This window comes from Oryzias latipes, chromosome 1 (assembly GCF_053564925.1).
Source record: "Oryzias latipes strain Hd-rR chromosome 1, Olatipes_Hd-rR_3.1".
Classification (NCBI taxonomy): Eukaryota; Metazoa; Chordata; class Actinopteri; order Beloniformes; family Adrianichthyidae; genus Oryzias; species Oryzias latipes.
Genome location: NC_136237.1, coordinates 31,073,962 through 31,098,191, shown reverse-complemented (window position 1 = coordinate 31,098,191; position 24,230 = coordinate 31,073,962). Strand labels below are relative to the sequence as shown.

Sequence of the window (24,230 nt, the reverse complement as noted above, 5' to 3'; positions counted from 1 at the left end):
ATCTTTTTTGGAAGACTATTTAACTTGTTGTTTCATGTCAAAGTCAAAGAATTTTCAAGGACACTGCAGGGAGTTGAACCCCGTCTAGCTGAAGCCAGAGTACCATCTACCAGTGCCTTTTGCTTTTTTGACTGAACATGGAAGGCAACGACAGGCATATATACCCTCTCCATTTCTATGGGCTTGGGACCATCACAGAAAGCACAGGTTTGTAACTCTCTGAGGCTGGATTATATATATGTTTTTTTTTTTGTTTTTTTATTTCAGTTTTTTTTTAAACTTGTTTTATTACAAACTAAAACTATCTAGTTATTGCATATTATATACATTTTCATACATACATGAAAAAAAACTAATACAGTTTTAATAAATTACTTGAAATAAACACTTTTGTTAAATTTATTTTAAATATCGATGTTATTAAAATCTTTTTTAATGTTTTCCTGGATATTACCAGTGTCTTGTGTCATTACATCTAAGAATCTTGATTTTCACTTTTTGTGTGTGTGTGGGGGGAAACTAGAGCACCCAGAGAAAACCCCACGCATGCATGGAAAGAAAACGCCAATTTAACCATGCAGCCCGTTTTTTTGGAAATGGTTCAAGTCCGTTTATTTGATCTAGAAGAGGATGTAGCAGGTGTTGAAGTCCTTTTAGCAGTGATTGTTGTACAGTCCTAATGTATTTTTCTTGATTGTGGGGGGAAACTAGAGCACCCAGAGAAAACCCCACGCATGCATGGAAAGAAAACGCCAATTTAACCATGCAGCCCGTTTTTTAAATTGTGTGCAGTCGCTTGCTTTACTTTTTCCAGCTAAACAATCTGCGGCAAAATTTGGTGAAGGAAAATCTCTTTACCTTCTTTCCTTTCTTTGGTTTCACTTCTACTTCAGCCTGTTGTTCTTTTTTATCCCTGCTTTCGAGGTTCTTGACAGAAAGTTCCTCTTGGATTTCTTGAGGATCTTCCTTTATTCCATCACTCTCCTTCTCAGCCCTTCCATCATTTTCTGTGTCAGGAGAGCTTGTTTTTCCAACCTCTGTTGTCTTTTCCCCAGTCTGGTCTTTGGGATTTGTGGTTTCTCCCTCTTTAGTGATGCATTCCTGATTCACAGAGTCACTCTGTACATAGACTGTTTTCTTCTCCACAGCATCAGAGTCAGTCTGTACAGAAACTGTTTTCTTCTCCTCAGCATCAGAGTCAGTCTGTACAGAAACTGTTTTCTTCTCTCTGTTTGGCTTCAGTTCTTCCAACTCCCTTTTTGCATCTTCGGCTTCTTTTTCCTTGAGTTTGACCAATTCAAGGAGTGCCTTTTTCTCCTCCTCATGTGTCTTCAGTTGCTGTTTCAGCTCAGCGATAGTGGATTCATGCTGAGGAGAGACCTCCAGTTTCTTGTTTAAGTCAGCCTTTTCTTTCTCCAAATCTCCAAATTCATCAACCAGAACTTGATTTTCTGCCTTTAATTCTTCATTTTCTTCTTGAGACTCTTGATATTTTCTTTTAAGGTCCTCAAAGGCCTTATTGTTGTCTGGTTTGGGTCCTTTGCCTCCCTTTGCAGCCTTCTGCTCTTTTAAATCTTTAAGCTGCTGTTTCAGCTTTTTAATGCAAGCTTCATTTTTGTCATTGATGTCCATTTGTTGGACCAACACGGCCTTGCACTCTTCAAGTTCCCAGACCATGTCAAGGTTGGCCTGTTTCAGGGTCAAGTGTTCTTCACTCGTCTGATCTTTCTCTTCTTTTAAGTTTTTGAATTTCTCTCTCAACTCTTTGGTGTCAGTTGAAACAGCAAGTTCTTTCAGCTCTTTCTTCAATTGAGCATTTTCATGCTCAAGAGCTACCACCTTGGTAGAAAGACCGTGGCCTTTTTTGTCCTGGATGAGGTTTTCGTGGGCCTTTTTCAGCGTGTTGAGTTCCTCCAGAACTTCACTGAGTTTTGGGCTTGGATTTTTGCGCCTGTTTGCCTTGGTTACACGGGGCATTTTTACCACTCGTTGGGTGTAAAATAACTGTGAAATGACAGAGTTTACAGAAAGTGTCTGAAACAAAAGCTTTTTGTCTCTGCAAAGAATGTGTTTTCAAAGTACTCTTTCTAGAGCAATGACTTTTGATCTCTCTGACCACAGCGAATGTTTTGACAAGAAATCTGAGATGTATATATGGACTAGAGTGCCCAATCTGCATGATGTCATATGAAATCATGTGATGTCGTATGAAGTCATGTTTGCATAAACTAGCATCATGTGCTGTGACATCATCATTACATAAGGGCACTGATGTCATTTGAAATCTATGACATCAGTAAACCCTGATTCTATTCCTGTTGTCTTTACAATTGTATACATTTACCTCTTGTTGTTTTTCTTCTATTTTTTTATTAATTAGTAATTAACAAAGAACAAAGCTTCCACACAAAAAATAAGAACATTTTAATATGTAAAGTCAATAATAAATAAGTATGTAATCATGAACACCCATCAATCTTCTCTATCTACTCATTCTTTTCAGGATCACAGAGATACAGGCTCCTATTCAAGCCATTGAATGAGATGTTATTAGAATAAAATCAAAGCAATATTTGATCATTGCACCAGATTGTTTGCTGTCTATTAAGGTAAATTAAAAAAAAGTCAAATTTTTTGAATCCATAGAGACATTTTGCATTTTTCAAATCTCGTGCTCCATCTCTGAATAGAATAGAATAGAATAGAATAGAATAGAATAGAATAGAATAGAATAGAATAGAATAGAATAGAATAGAATAGAATAGAATAGAATAGAATAGAATAGAATAGGTGGTGAGGGGACAGGCTGCTGGCTAAATTATGGACCACCATGGACAACCCTCCCATCCTCTTTACAAAGTGGTGGACAAACAGCAGCTTTTTAGGAGTAGACTCATAACATGGGACTGTCAAGCAGGACAGTTAGAGGCTGACTCCACTCCCAGCCCAGATTTAAAAAAAATTAAAGAACAAAATATTGGCGGGGCTAGGTTAGGTTACAGTCACACTGAGTCTTCCGTATGGAGAGTGATCCAGAACAAAGTGATGCCAGTTTCATCACAGAACTTTCTGTGGAGGTTAAGGATTTTTCTATGCCACCTTCTCCCGAGGCAGGCGCTCATGTTCCAGAACTTTATTGTTTCAAGCCGCTGGCTCAAGACACTGCCTCAACAATGTCCAACGGCGGGGCTGCTGGCACAGCTGAGGGTTTGCAGAATCCCTGTGTCTGAGTGATATAATGACACTAACATCATAGCTAATAATGTCTGATGTATTGAGCAAAGAATCCCGAGTGAATGTTCATTGCAAATCCCAAAAGGAGAGAGTTTGCTGGATTCAATGCCAATTGCACTTGACAACTGTTGCGTAACTTCCACGTCCGACCGTCACACATTCTAAGGTGGCCTGGGCTTTTATGCTAGAGCTGCCAAGCATGACGTGAAACTTCTGAAATGAGATGAGACTTGTATAAGTTAAACAATTGTGAAATTAAACTTTAGTACCTTGTTTTAGCCTCTAAGGGGCAGCACACAGACTGTCTCAGACCATAAAATCAGGAACTTATAAGTTTGACAATCAGGGTCAATGTGAGTTTGTCAGCACATTGCTTAAAAGGTTAAGGGAATGCAGTCGGAAAAGTTTTTTACCACATGAGTTGATAACTGTCACGCAAACCTGCAGAGTACACAATTTTAAATACATTGCTTGACTACAATGTCTAGATTGCAGCACTTGTCCCTGATGAGGTGGTGGAGCATTACCGAAAGGTGCTCAGGGCCTACAACAAAGGACGTACATTGTCCTCAGCATTTCATAAAGTGGGAGTCGATCAGAAACTAAATTTTTTGCAGTGCTGCGGTGGCAGAACTTGCCATTGCAGCCCCACAGAAATACTCAGAGCTAGAACAACTGCACAGTCCAAAAAAGAAGCTCAATGACTTTACAAAGGCTTGCATCGACATAAGTTATGTTGATTTAGAGATTGGAGACACAATTAACACTTTTAAAAAAAGTGGAAAGTTACTACCCCTTGAAAAGGGCAGAAATTAAAAACATTTATGCTCTCGCAGGCCACATAAAATGCCATGGCGGGCCACATTTGGCCCGCGGGCCTTGAGTTTGACACATGTGCCCTATTTGGTCACGCTATAGATCGGGGGGCTGCAAAACACTCAATAAACTGTTAACAAGAACACAATTATAACATCTATTATTATCTTATAAGGTATTTGTATAAAATTGCAAATGCTAACAAATACTTTATAAAGGATTAAAAAATGCTAATAAATGTCTTATAAGCAGCTTAATACCACATTATTCATGCTAGTTAATGTCTTATAAGTAGTTTATTAGGGAATATTTAATGTAATTATAAACAGCTTATTTAAACTTGTAAGTCAGTTGTAAGACATTTACGAATGCTAATTAATGTAATTATAAACAGATTAATAAAACACAAGTAGTGCTTGTTAATGTCTTTAACATTAAGCCCGGTTGCTTTGAGAGGGTTGCGTCAGGAGGGGCATCCAGCGTAAAACATTGCCAAGTTTACCGTGCGACTCGTTCGCTGTGGCGACCCCTGATGGGAAAGGCTGAAAGGGAAACAGTGCTTGTTAATGTCTTATAAATGGTTTATTAAAGACTCTTATTATAAAGTGTTACCCAAATCAGTAAGGTGGTAACAAGTGAAATTTTAAGATAACAAACTTAAATTCATTTGCTCACCTTTTTTTCTCACCCTCAAAATAATTAACACAAATATAATAGAAAAAAAAGGAATTTTCTTTATTGTAAAGCAATAGTGTAACTGGCTGAATGCAATCATAAAACATTCCAAGCCTGTAAAAACTTTAGAAGAGAAGGTTCTGAAAAGGAAAAAAACATTCTGCCCTTCATAAATCCTAAATATTTGAAATGTTACTGGACGCTTATTGGCGGCAGAACTTGCCTTGTCAGCACCACAGCTCTATTAGCAGGCAGACCCAGAAGATCACTTAAACACATACTTCTAGTAACTGATATTGCTTTCCGTTTCTTTTTTGTTGTTGCTGTTGTTGTCTTTTCCCCTGTCATGCATAGATGAACCTGTGTGAGACAGCCGAACAGACTCTCACAGGGTTTTTGTGCTGATCTCCAAGTCTTCTGTATCAGTCTTTTAAGGATTCCTAATGGGCCAAATAAAAGCCCTCGGATCTATATTGTGGAAAGTGAACCACTACCTCCCTCCCCGTGTGTTGCATTCTACAGAAACAATATCTCACATCAGCTTTCCTTTAGACTCCTGTCAGTGTAATCTGACCCCTGAGTGAAACTATGCACACTGACTCACACAAACACACTCTTACAATTTGTTAGTTTATAATCACCCAATTTATCAAAACTAACATAAAGGATCAATAAAGGTGGCAATCATGTAATGGCTTATGTAAGTGCACAAGTCTTTGTATGTGTTTTTATCTTTTGATCTCATTGGTCTTTTATTGTTATATTGTGGTCTTTTTTATTATATTTATGCCATTTTTAGGCAAAATCAAAGAAACTGTGTTGTTTTCTAAGACATAGTTTCTGCAAAGCGGCAGTACTTCATCAGAACTTTGTCTCTGAGTTGTGGGTGTGACTGTTTGAGCAGAGTAAGCCCACCCGAGCTTCTCATCATCCCTTTGTTATTATGCTCTCCTGCTAGCTTACAGCCCCTCCCAACCCCAACTTAACATTACCGGAACAGCAAAAATCGCAAGCTATATTGGAGCTATTCAGCTGTAAAGTTTTGAGCCAGATGCCAGCTCGGACGAGGAAAACAAAGACGTACACGGATCTCTTGTCTGCTTGTGGATGCATCAGAATGAAGCAGAGCAGGAAGCTTGTGGCCTGCCAATTATAGCTTCTATCTCACAACTACAAGCTTTTTCAAAGGACATTTTTCATCTGTTTCTGATTCACAATGATTTTAACAAAACCAAAAAATACTTAAATGCAATTTTAGCTTTTTTTTTGGTAAAACAGTACAGACCAAAAGTTTGGACACACCTTCCCATTCATTTGAATGAGAAGGTGGTCTGTACTGTATATATCCACCATCTTAAGAGAAATGCCACAAGAACATGTTAAAAAAAACACCCCAAAAAAATCTTTCATTGGAGTGGGTCTTTAAACCAGTCCGTGGGCTAGAAAAAGTGGGGGACAACTGTCTTAAATTATATACGCTACTGACTGTATTGTAAAAAGTAGAATTGGGAATAAAAGCTTCTCCTGGGCAAGTTTTTATTGCAATTTTTAGATTTTAACCTTGGTTATCTGCAGCTGATTACCTGGGTCAGACGTGTGTTCCCAATAAAAAGCTACAATGGCGGGTTAGCTTGAAAACCATGAAGGACAATGTCCTTTGACGTCTGGAGTTCAACCCCTGTGTCTTAAAGGGTCTATATCATGCTTTTCTTAAGCTTTTCAGGGTAAACAATATCCATATATTGGCTCCCTTAAGAACTCATTTTTTTTATGAAATTTGTTATTTTCTCAGTTTTATTTTGCTACCCAGAAGTAAGAAGACTCGATCTTTGAGGCACCGGCTTTTGCTCCTTGTGGGTGCTGCCCATTTCATGACATCTTTCTAGAGTCGGCTTTGGCACAAAAACAAACAACGTGTCTTGGCTCTGCGGAGAAAGTGTGCGTGTGTGTGTGTGCTGACTTGATTCCAGACTCCGTCTCTAAAGGGTCGAAGTGTTTGGGTGTACTACGAATAGCATTAACCTTAATGGCAGGGGTGTCAAACTGCTCTCGGGGCCAAAATCCAAAACACGCTGATGGTCACAGGCCTAAAACTAAACTTTTTTTTAAACATAAATATGAATAAAAATAGAGTGAAAATATTACTCTGGAATAAATCAACTTAAACCTGAAATAACTTCTATTTTCCCTCCATAAAAATATATCCTATCAAAATGATAAAAGTTAGAAATAAAGTAAATGTTAAAAGAAAAACATAGACATTTCTTTACTCTTATGTCAGCAGCTGATCAGAATTGAGTATTTACACAAGCCACGGTATAACGTAACATTAAGTTATAGATTGGCTGTATACCTCACTGGGTTGAGGAACCAAACTACCTATCGATTTGCCAGGTTAAGACACTCAGCTTTACAGTACCTCAGTTTGTAAAAGCTATCTATATTGGTATAATTTTTATTCAACTTTTTTTATCTCTTTAGAAAAAGAGATTTTGCATGTATCCCCAGCAGAGGGCGCTAGTGACGCCTAATTGTCACAAACTCATTTTCATTTTAACAGCAGGATTGCCGTGTAACTAACTTAAACACTCTGGATTAATGCTTCAGGGTAAAATATGTCTAAACTGCATTACACAGCGGTGTGACTCTGCAAATCTTTCCCATTCATAATTACTAGCAGGGAGAAATGTTGTTGACTGAAGTTGTGAAGCACATTAGGCAGGATGTGTTAACAGAAATAGAAGTGGGAGGTGCGTCCCTGTTTCTGCTGCTGAAATTTCAGACTGCCAACATAGCTCTGCTGACAGAGACAGAGGAGACCTTGGCAGCAATCCCCAGGTGGTGGAATCACACAAACACACACAAACACATATGTGAGCATGTCAAACTAAATTCCATCAGCTGCCAATATGGAGGGCAGACTGAAATTAGAATATTTCTGTCCTTGTAGCTTGCAAATGTTCTTCTTCTGAGTAAAGGTCAGTGTTGTGTCTCACATAAAAATAATTATTTTATGACTTAAAGTGAAAAGGCTGGTGTTAGTGAAACCAAACATATGCATCAAACAGCTGTAGAGTGCACCACCCTCCCATTTTCTGTCCTAAAGTGCACCTCTGTCGCTCCGGATGTAGAGCATTGTCACAAATTCAGAGAGCAGCTGTGCTGCAGGAGTCAGCTGGCTGCTGGCATGCCGTTTCCCTAAACCCCTTTGGCATTAAAACACTTTCCTGTGGCTGCAGGTCGTGCATTCAGTAGCATCCACATGCACACTTGTGCCGGCCTGCACAAATCCCATTTTGCAGCTGCATCTGGAGGGGATCATTCCCCTGCGTGGATGTGTGTTTGTGCATGCTGTGCTATGTAATGAGCGAGGGGATGGTTTTGTTCTCATTATCCATCGGGCCGTTTTTCAGATGTTGTCTCTCTTCTCCCAAAGCCTTTGCTCCTGCAAAAAGTACATGTAAATGTGAGGAAACCCAGCTCCCATTTTCTGGTCTTCAGAGGATTTATTTTTAACCTGGAGAGGAAGGAAAAGGATACAACAAGTAAAAAGTGGAAACTTTTTTTTTTTGGAGTCTTTTAGTTGAAGATTTTGGACGATCATTAACTTAGTGGTTTTATAGGAAATAATCCGAGAATTGTGTTAAATCTTTACACTGCGTGTGGCTTTAAGAGTTTTTCTTATGAGAAACTTTTGGTTTTTGGCAAAAATTACGAGGAAAGTCACTAAGCTGTTTGAAAATGGCCCATGCTGCTGCTCATCTGAAGAAAGCTCGTGAGCTGGAGCAACATGCAGACTACCAAGCGCTGCAGAAAGCCAGAGAGAAGAGGAGGCGGCGACGGGAAAGAGCTGAGAGAAAACGCCTGGTAAAAAGTGTAGATGTCAATCGTGTCGTTCATCTTGGATAACTCTCATTTTCACACAGTTATTAAAATTTTTACTGTTCTTATGCTGCTTTTTTTCATGGTTACAAACCATTGTGTTCATTTTTCAACATTAAACTTGTCTGAAGAGCATCTGTAAAGGTCCCTTGCTGAAGTCTGTGGATGATCATCAACATCTCTATCTTCGCGTCGTTTCTACTTAAGCACAACCACACTGCTTTCTTTTTTCAAGCTTCACAGGTTGCCCTTAGTCAGCCTGACAGTCCGTGCAGACGATAAACCCTGAATGGCCCTCAACTATACGGGACAGGAACACCAGAAGGGCAAACTGACGCAGGGCTTAAGTGCTCTGACCGTGTGCTTCAATCTGCCGTGTTGCAGCCTTTTATTTATCTACAGTAACAAATTGCCATTTTTGTCTTTTTTCCTAACATAGTCTAAATATAAAATCAGATTAAACATGTTTTGGAAAACCTGAAAGGAGCAGGGTTATTGAGCGATTAATGACTGCTGAAGTGGGATTTATTAAAATCATAAAAGTCATATTTAGAAAAATCCTGCTGTGATCCATCTGAAGTTAGATCAGCTTTCATTTGGTCTGTCTTTAGATATTTACTTTGATTGGAAATAAGATTATTGGGAACTAGTCAGAGAAATCATTTGAAAATGATTAGTTTCAAATGTGAACACATAACTGGATCAGTTATGTGGTGGGGTCCATACATTTGTTAATAATATATTTTAAAGGGGAGCACTGAACCATTAAAGTCCAACTGTTATTTTTAGATATCTTTTCTAAGCCAATTATGATTATGATGTTTTTAACCAAAGCCAAGAATCCTGTGTCGTTTTCTAGGACATAGTTTTCCAGAGCGGCTGGAGTTCGCCTCTGAGTTGTGGGCGGGACAGTTGGTGCAAAGCAACCCCGCCCCCCTTTACCTTTTTTTTTTTTTTTGCAAAGCAGAGCAGGGAGCTTGAGCCTGCCCAATGTATTTTCCACGTCACACATAAGCTCTTTTCCAGGTGGGATTTTTTTATCCATTCCTGATTCACAACGTTTTGAATACAGAAATACTCAGAAATTGACTTTTAAGCCTAATTTTCTTTAAATATGTCCACCAACATAAAAAAAGCAGCAAGAACATGTTAAAAACACCACTTAACACAATTCTCATTAGAGTGGGTCTTTAGCGGTACTATTATAATTCATTAAGACCTTCAAGACAAGAGATTTAGTACTTTTTCAGTAAAATGTCTCTTTCAGACAGTACTATGTGTACCAAAGTATAACTAAGAGAAAGCAAAAGAGATCAAAACAGATATTAGTTTAGCATTAACCAAAAAGTTAAGGCTTTAGTAAATATTATTAATATTTAGTCCATCTGTTGATTTTATTTTTTGTGCATTTCTAAAGCGTTCCTGGCAATGCACTCCACATTCTGACTAACCCAGCTGTTGCAGCCCTTGATCTGGCCACGTGCAGCAGAGGTCCAGGACCTGGTAGAACTGATGACCTAGAGGAGTAAAAATAGACAAGACGAGATATACTGTGAGGGTTAAATGTTTATGTATGCAGTTGTTAACCTACAGAGAGCGAAGTAGAGGTAGGGTAGGCAGGAAACAGACAGGCAGAGCCAGCAGGGAGGAGAAGGCTGAGACAAATTATATATGGAATATAGACAAGCGACCGGTTGTTCTAAAAAACCAAGAAGGAGAATTTTCCAGAATATTTAGAAGGTCTGAACGAGGGGTTTAATGTGAAGTTGTGCAGGAAGGTTGCAGAGAGTTATAATGGAAAAGCTTTTACCGCAGGATACAGAGTGAAAGGCTACAAAGAAGGACTTTAATGGATCAAAACTTCTAGAATGTCATTAAGTGAGTAAAGAAGAGCCATGGTTTTCAGATTCTGAGTTGGATTGTAACTATGGGTAATGCAGCAGCTTGTAAAGCCTGTGGTTCAGATAAAGGCTCAAAGACTGGTGAAAATGACAATGACTTAAACCTAAACAATGATTACTACAAGGCTGCTGACTTTGGGACCGAAGTGGATAATTTACTGGTAAGAAGAAAGGGAAAAAAAAGTTTCCCTGCTTTGTTTTACTTTTGCTGCCTTGATGCCTTTAACCTTGTGCTATCCTAGGCACTTTAACGTTGGGAGTTGGGTCATCTAGACCCACTAGACAGTGCGCTGAACCTTTTTTCTTCACTGATTTGTGATCTTCACTGGTGTCCATGGATTACATGAAATCTGTCCACCTTTATCCACCTTTGTCATGGTAGGGAGAACATGTCAAGGTAAGGGTGGGGTCATCTAAGATAGCACAAGGGTTAAACCACTTTTCTGCTTAAGGTTTGTTGTGACTTTGCTCACGCTTGCATGCGCTCACATTGTCCTAATATGTTTGGCCTTTGTAAGGGGCGGGTCCTTAAGGTGATCATGTTCCTGACCTTACAAGTAAGACCCTGCTGGGTCTGCCTGACACACAAATACCTTAAAAAAACAAACAAATCAATAATGCAGAAGTTTGCAGGTGGTTTAATTTTAACTAAAAGTTTACATCCGGGGTTTTATTTCCCAGCAAAACTTAATTCACTTTAGTTTATTTACAAAGCCCTAGTTCATAGGGAGGTTTTTCTAAAAAAAAGAAAACACACAACAAGCAAAAAAGCATCAAACTGAGCTATAGTTTTACAATTGATATAGGTCAATTTATTCTAGATAATAATCTGAATCAATCCAGTAAATTCCATAAATGTCATTTTTATAGAATAAATAAGTTAATAAATAACTGTATTCCTGATTACTAATAAGCATCAAAAAAGTCATTCGCTACTGGTTATTAGTCAAATGATGTCATTTTTTACATTGGGGCTAAAAGGTTATGTTAAATTAGAGCCTTAGCATTTTTTATGACAGTTTTTGTAACATTTAAAAATAAGTAAATGCATATAGAAAAATAACCTTAATATTTGCTGCAACTCTTAGAGGTTTGGGCTCTGAACTCTGGCAGTGTTTGGGGGAGATATTTTTGGCTGCTGCGTGGTATGCTAGAGTGGAATGTTAAGGGGGTTTGGATTTTAAAGACTGTTTCGAGAAGTAGGCCACGTGGAGTCATGGATCTGTAAAGAGGGAGTTAACATTCCAACTAGTTACAGAAACCCAGTTTTTCATATACTTTCACTTTTTTTTGGTTTGTTTTATACAGCAATTCATCACATTCTTTAGTGTGAGGTTTGCAGGTAGCATTTCCTGAGGAGTTGTGCATGTTGGTTTTGTAATCTGTTTTGTGGAGGGATGTGTCACGGTTTAAGGGAAAATGTTTACATTTGGTAAAAAACCACACTATAAAGAAAATTGTCTGTTTGAGAAGAATCAAATCCAAATGAATGACTCGTGCTGAAACCCCCCATGGTCTGGAGGTGTTGCTTGTTTTGTCAAAAATGATATTTTGCCTGTTTCCATTTCTGAAATGAAACCCATTTTTCTGTCTGTCTCCTTCAGTCTGACAGCAACACAAGTTTCCTCCGTGCTGCTCGAGCAGGAAATACCGACAAAGTCCTGGAATTCCTCAAAAATGGAGTTGACATCAGCACCTGTAACCAGGTTAGACACACATTTACTAGCTTCAGCACAAGTTATAATTAAAGTGGATGTGATTGTAATTCTGCAAATCCATAGACATATCAAAGAACTAATGACTAAGAGAACAGAATGAATGATGACCCTCAGAATGAATGATGAAAATGCAAGAACGTCAAAAACAGACCAGCACATGTGTCATCTGGCCCGTCTCCATCAAACCCACTTCCCTGATCATCCCTGGGGGGGGGGTCTGTCAGCTGACACCCCCACCCACCTTCAGCTACATTATACAGATCAGTGCGGAGAGCAGAGCGTGAAATTCTTCAGCCATCATCCCTCAGTGATTTAAAGCAGTCATAAGACAGCCTAAAGAAGGATGTTGGCTTCTCGGATGGTGACACACGTGTTGCAATCTGGTGTTCATATTTACACGGACCTCCTGTATAATTCTACTGCAAATTAAAAGCAGCTATTTATACACGGGCATGTGATTGGATGGTTGCCAGGCACTGGCAGGTGCCGGCCCATCATTCCATTGTTTGTTGCTATGGACACCAGCTCTTTTGTTTAGGGCACACAAACACGCACACATCCTCTGTCCTTTAACAGGGCAGTGCTGCCCTTCCAAGTATTTCACACAGTCAGATGATTGAATTTGAGACTTTTGTCAGGTGACCAACATGTGATGGACATTCTCGCCTATATCCTCAGTGGGGCCTGTCCCAAATGGAGACCCTGTTAGCTCATTTTTTGATGGTATCAGAAGGCTGTGATGCACTGACATGCATAAAAACATAAAAGCCTAAACGTCTATACATTCAATATAAAATTAAGTGAGTTTATTTGACCGCAAAATAAGTAAACTGGGAAAAATCCCAATTTTTCAATGATTTCTTTAAATGCTTATTAATTGCATATTTTCTGGGGTGGGGGGGGGGGGGGGGTGTACAAAGTCACTTCAAGCTTAAAGTTTGTGTTATCGGCTGTAAAATTAATAGTCTGAGCCTGAAAATCAGGCTCAGACTGTTAATTGCATGAGCATGCATGAGGAGAACATCAGCTCCACGCATGGGATTTGATGGGACTTCTTGCTGTGCGGTGAGAGTGCTAACCGCCACAGCATTATTATTTTTATTTTTATTTTTTTAAAGACATAGAAACGTGAAAACTAAAGCAATCTTTAAAGCAGCTTATTTAGTGCAAATACTAGTTAATAGATTTGCTTGTAACTGAAAAGTGTGTTTTAAAATGCAAAACTAAATTCAAGCATTTATATTTATTCATCTTGTTTTGTGGATTTGCGCTGTTTAAATCTGGTAAGAGTTGGAACCACAGTAGTTGTGTCCAATAAAAACTGAGGAGTCCAATCCTAGAAAGCAGATACCTTCTGGATGCAGCCAAGGTCTGGTGCCAAAGGCAGGAGGCTTTCCTGCTTTAATAAAAAAATAAGGAGAGTCCCAGTCATACGACAATGGACCTCTATAGCACAGATTTTATAGAAAGACATCTTTTCATAAAATCCTAATCTCAGATTTTCCATTGGATCTGTGGACTGCAGGAGAAACACGTCTAATTTCCTTTTGGTTTTAGTTTCAAACATTGAATAAGAATTCAAGAGGATGCATGAGCTATATTTTTGTGAACCGTTATGTTCCAAAATTATGAGTCAGGTTTTCCCCGTAATCTATTTCATTGTTAATCCCTAGTGAGTGATATTGCTTTTTTTTTTTTAATCTGCATGCCTTTTCTCTCCTCTCTGCCAAATCCATATGACACTTGGGGTGTCCTTGAAGCAACATTGTGACCACATATAACCATGTGTGATCATGTTGAAGGTCAGTGGTCAAATGGAGCTCAAATATTAATCTGGGTTGGACGGAGCCCAACAGTTTTTGTCCTGAAAGTGGAGCGCAAAGCAGCGTCCATTAGCTAAATGAAGCTTTTCTCCGCAGCTTGACTCTGAAGAAAAGGAGCTTTAGACCATTTGAGTCTGAGAGTCTACATATGTGTGGTCCTCTAATGGCTGATTTATGTCTCCTGGCTTATTCAGTGGTTATAAATGTGGTGCAGACTTTTTTTTTTTTTTGCTGTGTCACAATCCACCATGCAGAAAAACTGATGCCATCATCATAAAGCATCTGTTTAAACATTTGGATGAGTGACAGTGCAACAAAAATACAAACAATGGAAAAACAAAATTCCTTTCACAATGACAATGAAATCCAGGAAAGATTCAACATGTTTAACATTGGCTAGATTCTCTCGTGTTTTTCTACTGCCATGCTTTTGTGCAAACATCACAAAAAGATTATTTATCAATTTCAGAAATGAGAAATAAACTGCAAAAAAAGTAGCCAAAAATAAGGAAAGAACACTAATGTCAAGAAGAAAATGACAAGAAAGTAGTAAAATAGGGTTCCACACAAGGATTCAAAAAGGAAACTAAAACAACTAAATATTATATCAAATTACTAAAAGCTCAATGTTATACAGCCCAATAAGTATCTTTTGCTATAGTTCTGAGCAAATTGCTTGAATATTTTTTAGTTTTTATGTACTTGCAGTTCATTTTGATTAGGAGCAAAATGAGAACAAAATGAGAAGACCATCTTTAAACATGTTGGTCCTTCTTAATAAATCCTCCATAAAATCTAAAACTTGCACTTTTTCTGAGAACATAAATCTAATTTTCTGTTTCCAAACTAATGATAACGAATGACAGTCTAACATGTTGAACTTTAAAAAAATATATCCTTAAAACTGAACCAAAAGTTACAATGCTATTTGAGTTTCTTTGAGTTTGTAAATCACGTTTTTCTATTGTCAAGAGTATGGAGCAAAATACTTCTGACTCATTATAAAAATAATTACCATAAATATCTTAAAACCTGGAAAAACATCTTGAACGTCCAAAAAAAACTAGGTTTTAAGTCTTTGCAAGTATCAAATAGTTTGGATGTTTTTAGAATCTTTTTTGTTATCTATGTCTTTGTAATCAATTTATTTTACAGCTCAGTCATGCTGTGTCATTTTCTACCTTTTAAAAGGGTTATCATAAGTCACTCAGAAAGAAAACCCACCCTAACAGCTTTGGCCTTTGAAGATTCCCCACTTTTCTCTTTGACAGCTTGACATTTTCAGCAGCTCCTAAATGTAACTATGTTGGCGTGTATCCTTCATGTCTCTATGACAGTGCAGAAATATTACACCGTCTTGGCCGTCTGGCCTTTGCCAACTCAGGACGCAGGAGAGGGGATGTGTCTCTATTTTTGATTGGTAAGAGTGTGTGTATGCACATGCTGCAAATGGACCAGGGAGGGAAGTGGTGAAGGATGTGGGTCCATGGCACTTTCTCTCCCACATTACATCCTCTGGATCTGGCGGACGCAAATCTCGATCTGGATCTTTCAAGGGGCAAACAGTGAGGACCAGCAGAGATAGTAGGCGAGGACTTAAAAGGGATCTTCGTTTTCTTTAAAGCCACGATTTGAGAAACTGTGATAGATCGGAAAAGCAGGGAAAGACAGACTTGCGGTTTAAGATACCACTTTACCTTCAGGATGGAGGAAAACAATGATGAGGTGAACCTTTCTTGTGCGCTAAATGCAAACATTTGTCTCAGTTGAGCTTAGTTTGGAGAAGTTTTGACTGTAAAATATTTATCCTGTTCTCCTTTGAGTCTGATGACACTGAAACCTTTGATGTAATGCTCAGACGGAGGATGCCAGAGGGGAGGAAAATGTGTTCTTTTGGTGTCTATATGAGCTGCCAAACCCATTTTTACAAATATCATTCTTCTGATTTCAAGACAAAGTTGGGAAATGAAGCCTGTTTTTTGAAAATGTCAACTACAGGCTTGCAGTTAATGTTCAGATAATGAGTAGACTAAAAATAATGACTAGATATGTTCCATAATGACCTATAATGTAGTGTTGCACAATTTACTGAATATTTTCAGAAGGACACTTTTTTTTGCATAATTTTAATTTTATTAGCATTCATAGAAGACAAATAATTTCTTTCTTATTTAACATACCCAGTGAGTATGTCCAAATGTCCAAGAAATCTAGAAATTCTGGAATGACTGAATGTTGTTTTTAAAAGTTTGAACAATTATTAAGGTTTCTGCGATCTTGGTTTGAATGGAAGACGCTAAATGCACAGTATTTGTTTGGTTCTTCCAGAATGGACTCAATGCGTTACACTTGGCAGCTAAAGAGGGACACAAAGATTTGGTGGAAGAACTGCTGCAGAGAGGAGCACCTGTAGACTCAGCCACCAAGGTAATCGCGTGGGAACACAGGGGTCTTCTTCATGCAGAAAGATCATTGAGTGGAAAGAAAAAACAAGATTTTAGTAACAATACCAAAACTTTAGTTTTAACAAATCACACTGTGTTCATGGAGGTTCTGCATTTAGTCAAAAGACACAAGAGAAAGACATCTCGGTGTGTGTCATGCTGCTTGGCCAGCTGCTCACTATCGGTGTTTAAAGACCTCATGCATCACCTTTAAAAGCTCATGAACAGCTGACACAGATAGTGTCAACATGCTGCTCGTGTCCTTGGACTGACATCGATATGTTGTGTGGCATTCTGCACCATTTCAACACTTTTGTTTTTAAAAAGAAATCCAGCTTGGACACTGAATGCAAATAACAATTTAACTCCACATAAGTGCAATAATTCTTCTTCTGAAAAGGTTTGAACGCTGCAATATTCATATTTATATTTTTTTTGTACTTTTTGTTATCTAATTCAATGCTCTTCTTAAATTTTTGTCTTGCTCCATATTCACCCTGATCTGAGAGATGCCAAAGAAAAATTCCGATGTACTGTATGTGCAAACGGCAATAAACCTTGAACCTTGAAATGTTAAAATGCGGCGCGCTCAAAAAAGAAAAAAATTGAATACCTCTAGGCAGCATTTCTTCCCCTTGTACCCCGTTTTAAAGGGTGAAATCAACCTCTGCTCTGCTGCAGATCTTTACCTCTGATGATATTGTGGCCAAAAAGCCTCATCCGAGGTGCAATAGATGTACAAAAGGAATATTGCTCATCCCGTTTTTAGAACTTATCGCAAACCTCACATGCCTTTGGAATTGTTTTCTTTTTCACTAAATCTTATGGATGTCACTACATCTGTTTTGTAGCTTTTTTGCTTAGCTGAGAGGACTTTTTTTGTGTGTGAAAACAGCAGTTGATGCTTTCACAGGTCTTAAAGGGCATTTTGAATTTTAAAGTCAGAGATTACTGACTCCATCATAGTCTATACTTGCTCTTCTTTCAGTCAGCTCTTTTTTCAAAGAGCTTATATGCTTAAAGGCTGTGGATTCTATTGTTTCTCTTAACCCTGCTTTCTTTTTTGCAGAAGGGAAACACTGCTCTTCATATCGCCTCACTGGCTGGACAAAAAGAAGTTGTAAAACTCCTGGTGTCAAGAGGAGCGGATGTCAACGCTCAATCACAGGTGGAAAGTGTTACTATAAAGGATTATAGAAAGTAATGTAAGTTTGTATAATAAATGTCTGCATTTGAACCGTTTCAGAATGGCTTTACACCACTCTACATGGCAGCGCAGGAGAATCATTTGGAGGTCGTGCGATATTTTCTGGAAAATGAAGGGAACCAAAGCATTGCAACAGAAGTGTGTTTAAGCAAAAACCCAGAATTCATCAAGGTTTTTTACCTTTAACTGATTAGTTGCACAATCATTCTTCTAACTTTTTCTTTTTTTTTTTACCTTTGCCCTTTAGGACGGCTTCACTCCACTTGCGATCGCTCTCCAGCAGGGCCACAACTCCGTAGTGTCCCTCCTGTTGGAGCATGACACCAAAGGGAAAGTTCGCCTGCCAGCCTTGCACATAGCAGCCCGCAAGGATGACACCAAGTCTGCAGCGCTCCTGCTTCAGAATGACCACAATGCTGATGTTCAGTCCAAGGTGAGGAAGCCTAAAAAAATGATGGTATTTAAAGACCTACTCTGATAAAAATGGTGGTTTTGGTGGTTTTAACGTGTTTTTGTGGCATTTTTCTCATTATGGAGGACATACGTAAAGAAAATTAGGCTCTATTTTTAGTATTTTTTGTTCAAATTGATGTTAATCAGGAGCAGACAAAAAATGCAGTTTGAAAAAGAGAAACTACAAGCTCTGCTCCTTTCTGATGCATCCACTTGGAGACCAGTGTTTTTCAACTGGTGTGCCGCGGCACACTAGTGTGCCATGGGAGATGGTCAGGTGTGCCGTGGGAAATTGCCCTCATAACTGATCTAAAAACATTTACCATCTCCAGGAAATCAGCTCTTTGTTCATCCAAACAGGCCCTGATAAAACACTGAGTAGTTAGGAATATTAATGATCGTAAAATACATTTTTCTTTGTGTTTATTCGATTCTATTAAAGACATTTTGATAAGAATGACTGTACCGCGATTTAGCCGTAGCTTCAGACGTTTTTGGAAAAGTCCCTCCCCCCCTTTATCTGTCTCCACCAATTGTTCTTGGAGGCTTAATCACACGTCATCAGTCTGACCAATCAGAAGTGCTTAAAGTCTTCACTTCCTTGTCATGAGTCTGCTCATTAAGTCGCTCAATTCTAACAAAAATACCAGCTAAAGCTCGTCTTTAGCGGTGTAGTTTTCCACAGAATCCGGTAGTGAACAAAACCATGAAGCTCAGAGAAGCAAGTCTATCTGCGATCGGCGGCTGTTTGGACTACATCTCCCATGATGCATTGGGTTAAAGTGACAGCATCTCAGCGCACAATGAATCTCCGTTGTTAAACGTCTTGAAACCACAACGAACACACATCAATCAGTTTTTATATCTGCTAACTCAACTTTTATTACATCTTTTAGAAAAAACAGCTGCAGCTTCCAACTTTTTCTGCCACAATAATTATCACAAAAAAAGCATGTGAGATTGCGGAGGGGCTGTAGATCAATGCAGACTTTTTTGTCAAGGTTAAAGTGTGCCGTGGCTCAAAAATGGTTGAAAAACACTGTTGTAGACGACTAGATCCATGTACCGTATTTTCCTGACTATAAGTCGCACCGGAGCATAAGTCGCACCAGCACAAATAAAAATCCATTATAAAGTAGAAAAAAACACAGATAAGTCGCATTTTGACGGGAAATTTATTTGACAAAATCTGAGACCAAGAACCAACAACTTACACAACCTCATATGACACAATCATAGCAGACTGTTTATCTCATAATTTCACAGTAATTCTTTCTCATATTTATTTATTCCTTTCATGAAGCATCATTGGCCAATTAATACTCTGTTTTCATCCTGTATTTGTAGAAACAGTTGTCATTTTTATTGCATTTCTGAATCTATAAAATCATTGGAAAATAGAATATGATGTTTTTAGCCTTCAAGATCTTACTGTAAAAAAGTTTACTGATTCTCTGAGTCACTTAACATACTCTTAACACGTAACATACCTCATACATCAAATTGACCCAGGAACATCATCTCTGTTCCTCACAAATGAACATAACAGGAGGGTTAACAATGTATTTATTTCATTTTATTTCTAATATAAGTCGCTGCGGAGTATAAGTCGCACCCCTTGCCAAACTATGAAAAAAAGGGCGACTTATAGTCCGGAAAATACGGTACATCATCTTCTTTTGCCTCATCCCAGATGTTATCTGGTTCAAAGCTGTTCGGCTGGATGGCTCTAAAATTGCTCACCGTTTTTGTTGCACTGGTAATGTTAGGTTGGGGATGTGAAGAGCAGCTGGAAGCACGAAAACAGAGAGCTCACAGCAACTGGGAGGGGAAGGGGGGCGGGGTTCCTCTATGCCAACGATTCTGCCCAAAACTCAGAGGCAAATTTTTTTTGAACTATTATCGCTCTGCAGACACTAAAAAAATGATTTTTTTAAATTTTGGCTAAAAATTGTATAATCATAATTAAAAGACAGCTGGGAACACTTTGAAAAAAGCTCCAACCTGACATAAAGTAAAAAACAATCATGAAATAAAATGTCAAAACATTTTCAAATTCTTTTTCTTTTTCATTATTTACTTTCATGTAGTTTCTCCTTCCCTGTCAAAGTTGTTTCCCTAACGATCCTACATCCTATTCCCCTTTTTCTCTTTATGCATCGTAACCAGATGATGGTCAATAGAACCACAGAGGTATACAGACTGGTCTTCCCTTCACCTCATTTTGTTTTAGCCCTCCTGACCATCTCTTTCAGCCTTTCTGTCCTAACTCTTTTCCAATGTAGAAAACTCCTGCACGTCAGATTTGGGTATCATGATTCTGGTTGCATGGAGCTCACTATGCTGTACCACAAGTTGCATGGCTGACTTTAAAGCATCCTTTTTAAGTAAAAATGTTAAAACACATTACAAATGACATGTTTTTCATTTAAGCAGATTCATTTATGCTTCACAGTAAACAAAACCAGTTGATTTCACTTTTTTTGTTTAAGAGTCTTTTTCTCAGCATGTCACCTGTTTTTCTATTCTGAAACACTTTATCTTTAAGTTAACTGTGTTTTTTAATTAAATTGCACCCTGTCTCTCAGAATGGGAAGGTAAGGAGTTCCCCGTCCCACGATTGTTAATTGTAGATGTTTGTATTGCTCACAGCTAAATGTTCGTTTGTACATTCATTTGTGTAAGCAGATATAGTTTCTAGTTGTGCATTATTTTGTAATTTGTCTTTTATTTAAATCTTCTTTTAACTTGTCAAAAAGCTTTATTTTTTTCCTCATTTTTTTGTTTTGTTTTTGCACATAGTTGCTGTTAAATGGAAGCTCAGTTGGGAATGAACACGGCATGTGCCACATTGTTTTATTTTGCAGAAGCATGCGTTTTTGTCAGCATGCTGACTCTTCCTTCATACATGAATTTACCACAGATAAACCTTCTTGCTTTCCTTCCTGTTGTCTCACTATTTGCTCTGTATTCTCCTTGTCTGTCATAAATAGAGCGGTTTCACCCCCCTGCACATTGCTGCTCACTATGGCAACGTGAATGTCTCTACCTTGTTGCTGAACAGAGGAGCTGCTGTGGACTTCACAGCCAGGGTACAGCCAAAACATTTTCCTCTCTTCCTGAGAATAACATTTTCGAGAAATGAAAGATAGCTATTAACTCAAGTTTAAAACGTTTGTTTTTATTTCTTTATTTTGTCAGAATGGGATCACACCTCTTCATGTGGCATCCAAGAGAGGAAACACCAACATGGTGGCTCTGTTGTTGGATCGAGGTGCTCAGATAGATGCTAAAACAAGGGTGCGGTGTAATTCAGCATGAGCAGTTATTCAAACTTCTCAGTTTTATTTAAATGGGTATGTAGCTCGACTGACTCCATATTATAAATGTCCTTGTGTGTCTATGTGACCACAGGATGGTCTGACACCCCTGCACTGTGCGGCCAGGAGCGGACATGACCCAGCAGTGGAGCTTCTGCTAGAAAGAGGAGCCCCCATCTTAGCTAGAACCAAGGTTGGTTACAGTCGGTTCGGGACGATTTCAATCTTTTTTCTTGGACATTTTGATTCTGAAATAGATGCTTCACTTTTTTTTTTACCTCTCTCTTTGCACTCATCCAGAACGGGCTGTCTCCACTGCACATGTCGGCTCAGGGAGACCACATAGAGTGTGTGAAACTCCTGCTGCAGCATCAGGCGCCAGTTGATGACGTTACGCTTGACTACCTCACAGCGCTGCACGTCGCAGCTCACTGTGGTCACTACAGAGTCACCAAAGTCCTCCTGGACAAAAAGGCCAATCCTAATGCCAGAGCATTGGTAGATATTTTATAGAACTACTGTCTTGTTAAAAGAGCTTATCCCACATTTTGTAGTACAGTTTTTTCCCCACAACTCAGGAAATGTCAAATTTTGAAATAAATACAGAAAATGGAACTGTCTAGTGCTATTTTTCCCAGCTGTTAAACTTCCCTTGTTTTCTGTGCCAGAATGGTTTTACTCCTCTCCACATCGCTTGCAAGAAAAACAGAGTGAAAGTGATGGAGCTTCTTGTTAAATATGGTGCCTCCATTCAGGCGATCACTGAGGTGAGCTTTGTTTTTGTGTGACTTTCGGAGAAACGTGCAGAAGCACAGAACTTTTGCTCTTTCTGCTGTTGCACATTTGAACTCAGTGCCTCTCTTCTTTCCCACCATCTCATTGGATTCAGTCTGGACTGACACCCATCCATGTAGCAGCTTTCATGGGCCACCTCAACATTGTTCTGTTGCTACTGCAAAACGGTGCTTCTCCAGATGTCCGCAACATAGTGAGTAACAGTTTGTTCATTTTTCTTCTCCGCTCAATTTTTGGCATTTTCTCCAACGTCGATTTCGATTCCCCAATGCATCAGTGTCTGAATCTTTAATGCTTTGCATGTCAGCGGGGTGAGACGGCTCTCCACATGGCAGCCCGGGCAGGACAGATGGAGGTAGTTCGCTGCTTATTGAGAAACGGAGCCCTAGTGGATGCCGTGGCAAGGGTGAGTTGGCTGTTTGCATCATCAGGCGTATTTTCATTTAGAGTAATGAAGTAGATTCAATGCATTAAATTACCGGTACATACGAGCATTTTTGATCATAGGGCTACTTTAAATGATTGCCTTTTTTTTCCCCCTCCCTTGCTAAAATGTTGGTGCCCCAATACCACAGGAGGACCAAACTCCCCTCCACATTGCATCTCGTTTAGGGAAAACCGATATTGTCCAGCTTCTGCTGCAACATATGGCCCACCCTGATGCTGCCACCACAAACGGCTACACTCCCCTCCACATCTCTGCCAGAGAGGGTCAGGTGGAGACCGCTGCTGTTCTGCTGGAGGCCGGAGCCTCACACTCTCTGGCCACCAAGGTGAGCAGAGAAGGACACGTGGCTTCCATGTAGAAAGATTGTGCGCTTTAATCATCTAAAACTAACTGAACAAAAAAAGAAATAACAAAGTCTGATAAGTCTTTTTAATTTCTTTTCTACCTGAGCAGAAAGGATTCACTCCCCTCCATGTAGCAGCAAAATATGGAAGCCTTGATGTAGCCAAGCTTCTCCTTCAACGCAGAGCTCTTCTAGATGATGCTGGCAAGGTGAACCAAAGATGAATGATTGCACATCATCAGATCATTTCAGAAAGCTATTAAGTGGACAGGAAACTGCAATTACTGATGATTTATTGTTTAAGTTTGATAGATTTTGAAAAAAAAAAAAAAGAATTAGAAATGCTACCTGATCCCAGGAAACTAAAATCCATACATCCACCTTTTTATATATTTTATATATTCTTATAGAGCGGCCTGACTCCACTGCATGTAGCAGCTCATTATGACAACCAAGAGGTGGCTCTGCTGCTGCTGGATAAAGGAGCTTCGCCTCATGCCACTGCTAAGGTCAGTCAGAAAGATTCAATTTTTTTAGTACGTAGCTTTTATTCCAAACTTTGCTGTGTTGATAGTATTGTTTAGATATTTAATTTAGCTTAGAAACTGATTAATGTTAAATTGATCCTTACAAAATTCATTGATTTTAAGTAATTCTTTAGATTTTTTTCAGGCAACAAAAATATTTAATTATTTTTATCCAAGAATTCATAAAAATGAAGCAAGTTTCCCATTTTCTTCACTTTATTCCAATATTTATGTAAAAGTGTTTAATAGACCATAATACAATTGGGCTGTAATTACAAACTTGAAAGTAAATTAGGTTTTTTTATGGTACACAAATTATAGATGGAATTAAATCAGGAACTTCTGAAGCAGAGTTAAAGAAAAATAATTATTTTGCTTGTAATACCCAGACCTTGACTTTAACTGATTGATTGTAACAATTTATCTCATGTCTTTTCCAGAATGGCTACACTCCTCTCCACATTGCAGCCAAAAAGAACCAGACAAACATTGCTTCAGCGCTGCTGCAGTATGGAGCAGAGACCAATGTTTTAACCAAACAGGGGGTCAGCCCTCTACACCTGGCATCCCAGGAGGGACACGCGGAGATGGTCAACCTGCTGCTGAGCAAAGGAGCACATGTCAACACTGCCACTAAGGTCAAA

The 24,230-nt window shown here is 38.8% G+C and overlaps 1 protein-coding gene across 37 annotated transcripts in view; it reads left to right on the top strand.

The window, feature by feature from the left end:
* Positions 1-24,230, top strand: part of LOC144981196 (uncharacterized) — a 70,580-nt gene that overhangs the window by 9,785 nt on the left and 36,565 nt on the right. For 15 of the 37 annotated variants that reach the window (XR_013658368.1, XM_078953580.1, XM_078953550.1 and 12 more), the window contains exons 1-18: positions 10,225-10,669; positions 12,113-12,214; positions 16,378-16,476; positions 17,563-17,661; positions 17,740-17,838; positions 17,948-18,133; positions 20,323-20,346; positions 21,147-21,245; positions 21,355-21,453; positions 21,568-21,666; positions 21,774-21,971; positions 22,142-22,240; positions 22,363-22,461; positions 22,576-22,674; positions 22,844-23,041; positions 23,170-23,268; positions 23,470-23,568; positions 24,027-24,224. Coding sequence is in view for 36 of the 37 variants with exons in the window: in XM_078953580.1 (XP_078809706.1) it covers positions 10,535-10,669; positions 12,113-12,214; positions 16,378-16,476; positions 17,563-17,661; positions 17,740-17,838; positions 17,948-18,133; positions 20,323-20,346; positions 21,147-21,245; positions 21,355-21,453; positions 21,568-21,666; positions 21,774-21,971; positions 22,142-22,240; positions 22,363-22,461; positions 22,576-22,674; positions 22,844-23,041; positions 23,170-23,268; positions 23,470-23,568; positions 24,027-24,224 (2,130 nt within the window). In the remaining variant the exon portion in view is untranslated. Of the gene's footprint in view, positions 1-8,378; positions 8,593-10,198; positions 10,670-12,112; positions 12,215-15,608; positions 15,775-16,377; positions 16,477-17,562; positions 17,662-17,739; positions 17,839-17,947; positions 18,134-20,322; positions 20,347-20,610; positions 20,751-21,146; positions 21,246-21,354; positions 21,454-21,567; positions 21,667-21,773; positions 21,972-22,141; positions 22,241-22,362; positions 22,462-22,575; positions 22,675-22,843; positions 23,042-23,169; positions 23,269-23,469; positions 23,569-24,026; positions 24,225-24,230 lie in introns of those variants that run through there. The other 22 variants (XM_078953648.1, XM_078953599.1, XM_078953560.1 and 19 more) reach the window with 7 other exon arrangements.